Below are 4,454 nucleotides of genomic sequence, written 5' to 3'. Positions count from 1 at the left end.
AAGTATGGCCATGGCTAGATAAATTGGCTGGTAAAAGTACTGTGGTTCAAATGTGGACTAGAATGGTAAAATGCAAATCTGTCTTCCACATTATTATCAATTTCTTAGGGTAACTTAAAAATTAAAAAGAAAAACATGCATTTGCTGTGTATCAATTAACCACACTGATGCAATTTATTTTAAAAACAAAGTCCACCACATCAGGCCTGATTTGGAGTTCTTCTATACTTTGTACACAGCCAGAGTGTTCATTGCCAGTGAATTCAGGATACCACACTGCAACATCACAGGGATACTGCTGGGAGGAAAACATGGTCCAGAAAATGCAAAGATACTGTTTTATAGAGAAAACTGTACATGAAAGACACTTCTTCTGAGGATTCAACTTTAAAAAGCCTGGTAGCTTCATTTGACTATGAATGTAGCAGCCCACTTTCATCAGGCTATAAATTTACATAATAGGATGTGATTATTATTGATTTGATGGTGATTAGTCTCAAATTTATGCTGTTGAGGAACTGACCCAATATCCTTTGAATTCCATTTAACCAAGATCAATGACAAATGGATCAGGCCCCAGAGGTACAGAGAAGTGCTGGAGAAATGAAGGGGCATTATGCTTTATTGGTTTTCTCCCTACTGTAGAGGTACAATCTATAAACAAGGAAATCCTGTGCCTTACAATCCTTTCCTCCTTCTCTTCTTTTTTTCAGATCATTTACTCATCTCCCTGTAAAAGTAATCCCATCACATGCCTTTGAAGGACTTAGAGATGCCTTCATCATGTAAGTTGTCAATATTTCCCATAGACTTTTCCTTAATTTCTTGCTAGAAATTGTATCATAAACCTCCATCCCAAACAACATCCTTCTATAATAATGTGAAAATGTGTGGCTAAAACGCACTCCTGATGAAAAAAACCCAGAACCACTGGGGAAGGATAAACATAGCATTTCTTTTCTTATAAGCAGAAAAGGTGTGATTTTTAACAGTTGTTTAACAGATCACATAATGGAATTTTAATCATGTCAGAGAGAACTGGAAACAGCTTAATAACTGATGAGAGGAGCTTTCAGTTAGCAGAGGAGATAGATTTCTATCATCAGACATTACCACTGCAATGATAGCTATGGCATTCTATGATTATACATTTACATAATACCCAAATAAGACATTTCTTCAGCATTTTGCAGTGAAAGATAAACTTGGCAGGGGATCAGTAGGACTGAATCCTTTCTTTGATCTTTCAGTTTGCAAGTGCTGTAATTTTTCACACCAGGTCTGTGCTGCTTCCCGACCCTTGGCTTTGTACCTATTTTATATCAAGGCCTCGGACCATAAGGCTTATCTTACCCCTCTTGCCCTCATTTCTGTTGGTATTCCAGCTGAAAGATGGCATGCTTGTGTCTCCATTAATTATTATTTTTCTTTTATCTGCACTGAGTGGCCTCTAAAAAACAAAGTTGATGACACACCAGTGCAATGAAGAACAGGGGAATGAACCCCCCCAAAACCTAAGCAGCAGCACAAATGATGCCACTTTTCATTTCAAGGTGCACTTCTTGGACTTCTCATCATCTATGAAAGGTACATAGTGCATCAGATATTAAAATATATATTAGATGTTACATAATTTATTTTCAAGGAAACGAGAAAGTAGGAAACCCTCTCACAGCATTCCTGAAGGCAAAGTCTTGAAGGATGAATGTAAAGCAAATGCCTGAATAGACTCAACTGGACTAGTTTAGCTTTTAGTGCTCATTGGTTAAACAATTTTGGCCAAATTAGAAACTCAGGTGTTTCTGTAGCTCTAGCAAGTAGAAAATAAGCTAAACTCTGCTGCACGTATTGCACTGCAATACAGCATTGTAGTAGAATTCAGTGATGGTGAATTCTTGCATTCACTTACATATGAACAATTAATGAGAACTTAAACATTTTCACAGGGGAAACCAACTCAAATCTACAAAACCTACCTGTATGACTTGCAACTAAACTTTCCCAAACTGTATGCATGTCCTGTTCTCCACTGAGAATGGTTTGTTCATTGACATCCTCATAAAGAGCATTTACATGATTTATTTGTGTCCTTTTAATGAATCTCTCCAAATTAACAGCATAGAAATCAATGCATTTTTCTGAAGTAAATCTATAAAACACTTCATAGTTATATTGAGATTTAGTGTTACTTTGAAAAAATGCATATTTTTAAATTATAAACATCTACATCATCTATCTGGCAACACATCACCCTCTGCAAATCAGATGATAAATTATTCTCACTGCTACAAGTCATTGCAACATATGTAAATGGAAAACCAGTGTCAGACAGGAGGGATCACACAGAAGAACCACATTTCAGATGCCAAACCTGAGTCTTCAAGTTCTGCAAGCAGGCACTGATCCCTCCCAGCCTGTGAGACTCTGATGATACCAGCAGGTCACTTATTCTACATCCGTCTTTCATTTATAAGTAACTAGTGCAACAACAAAAATAACATTCTCACTGAATTCTGATACTGGAAAAAATCATGAATATTTCTGTAAGAAACACGGGCATTTTTACTACATGATTTCTAGTGTGCACCCCCCTTTGCCACTACAAATGAAATACAGAATTCATACTGATCTAAGGAGTTTTATATATATCAACACCAAAAGTAGTTGTCTTCTCATAATTGTAATTTAAATAAACTTACTCTCAGGACTGTGACAATACTGATTCTGATTAGGAAGATGCATTCCGCTTGTTTGGAAAATATTTTTTCTTGACACTGTATAATCTTAGGTTTAGTTCATGTGCTCTTCTAGCCAATTCTGTTGAGAAAAACACTGTTTTGAAGATCTTTCCCCTACATATGCATCAATATATACTATTTGCTTTCAGGACTCAATTTTGCATAGCCCCATAAATCTTAATCTAACAGGCATTGAACAAGCATCTAATAAGTGGGGGGTTTTTTTCTCTATGTTCAGTATTTGTTATTCTTGATTGCACATGTGGATTAGGAACATCTGTACATCAAAATCCAAGAGTGCCTACAAAAACAGTCATGTTGGTTGGCATAATGATGACAAAGAGCCACTTCCTTTCAGTTTGCATGCATGTAATGAAAATTGCATTTAAACCCAAAAATTATTCACAAAGTGTGCTGAATCTGTATTTGTGCATTTCTACATCTGTGGATTAGATGACCGTAATTCTGATTTGATAACAGCATAGGAAGAACCATGAACATTATCTATATCCTTGCCCATGCAAATAAATTCACTAAGCAGGACCAATGTTAGGAGCAAAAGTCTCACAGCCTTGGGCTCACTCTCTTGACATTAGTTCTGGCCCTTAGTCTCTACCTTACCTACAACTTAGAAAATGGAGATCAGCTGTTCCAGAGATACTTATTCCAAAGGGTTGGCATTCCCTTTTGCCAAGGCAGTAAAAGGTTGGTCTCTCTCAAACCCCACTGGCACAGGCTCTCAAGATGTCTGAGGCAAAGCACGGACACTGCAGCTAAACAAGACTGGTAGGAGGGGTTGAACAACTGTGTACAGAAGAAGGAAATACAAAGTGGAAAGCCTGTTGCTGGTGTCTTTTCTGTTAATGCATTGCTTTGTGTCTGCTGTTTTCATTGTAGTGAAATCTCTCAGAGCGACTCCCTGGAAATAATAGAAGCAAGTGCATTTGACAGCCTTCCCACCTTGTCTGAAATGTAAGCATCCGTTAAAAAAAGACATCCATGTCATGATTTAGGGTCATCAAGGAGCAAACAGTCTGCAGAGAAGTATTCTAGGACCAAATCTGTCTCTCTTACTTTAGTTGGCTTTGGTTGAGATCTATGATGAGAAACATTTCTCTCCAAAATACCATATTAAATAGTGAGTACTCTGTAAGGTCTGGCCTTGGAAATCTAACTCATGCAAAGACATCCCTGCACACAAAGTCCCACTGCTTTCAGTGAGCTCAATAGCAGGAGTGGAGCTCTGTGTCTGCTTCTGCTGGCATTGTCAAGCTTTGTAAGCAGGGAAATAATTCGAGATGACAACAGACGAGAAAAATCTTTCTTTTTGAAGATGCAGTTTTCAAAGCCCTACAGTATTTAAATACAGCTGTTTAGTATGCATAGCTCTTCTTTTGAGCACTAAAATATTACTCAAACAGAACATGTACTGATTTTAAACTTGACCTGCATAGTACAGGCATCTGAGAGAGAGAGATAAAAGCAATGACTAGGAGAATGCTCTGAAATATTTAGTGAAATTGGAAACTATAAATCTGATTCAATATCTCATTACTGCCTTTTCCACACAGCATGACTAGTGAGTAGCTTAAAACTGTGCAACTGAGGACAAATCCATCTCTTTTTTTAACCTTATGTGTGAGCATTACTGAAGCCAGTTACTCACATAAGCAAGAGATACAGATTTGTCCATCTCTGATTGAGTCAAACTTCCAC

General features: G+C 37.4%; 1 protein-coding gene across 1 annotated transcript in view; it reads left to right on the top strand.

Moving 5' to 3' along the window:
- Nucleotides 1-713: 713 nt before the first annotated feature.
- LHCGR (luteinizing hormone/choriogonadotropin receptor) overlaps nucleotides 714-4,454 on the top strand; it is a gene marked incomplete at its 5' end in the record, with an annotated part of 15,551 nt that continues 11,810 nt past the window's right edge. Inside the window, 2 exons of the mRNA XM_009076263.1 lie at nucleotides 714-785; nucleotides 3,636-3,710. Of these exons, the coding sequence (XP_009074511.1) occupies nucleotides 714-785; nucleotides 3,636-3,710 (147 nt within the window). The remainder of the gene's footprint in view (nucleotides 786-3,635; nucleotides 3,711-4,454) is intronic.

This window comes from Acanthisitta chloris, unplaced genomic scaffold (genome assembly GCF_000695815.1).
Source record: "Acanthisitta chloris isolate BGI_N310 unplaced genomic scaffold, ASM69581v1 scaffold18356, whole genome shotgun sequence".
Classification (NCBI taxonomy): domain Eukaryota; kingdom Metazoa; phylum Chordata; class Aves; order Passeriformes; family Acanthisittidae; genus Acanthisitta; species Acanthisitta chloris.
Note: the sequence above shows the minus strand (reverse complement) of the source record. Positions and strands in the feature narration are given on the sequence as shown.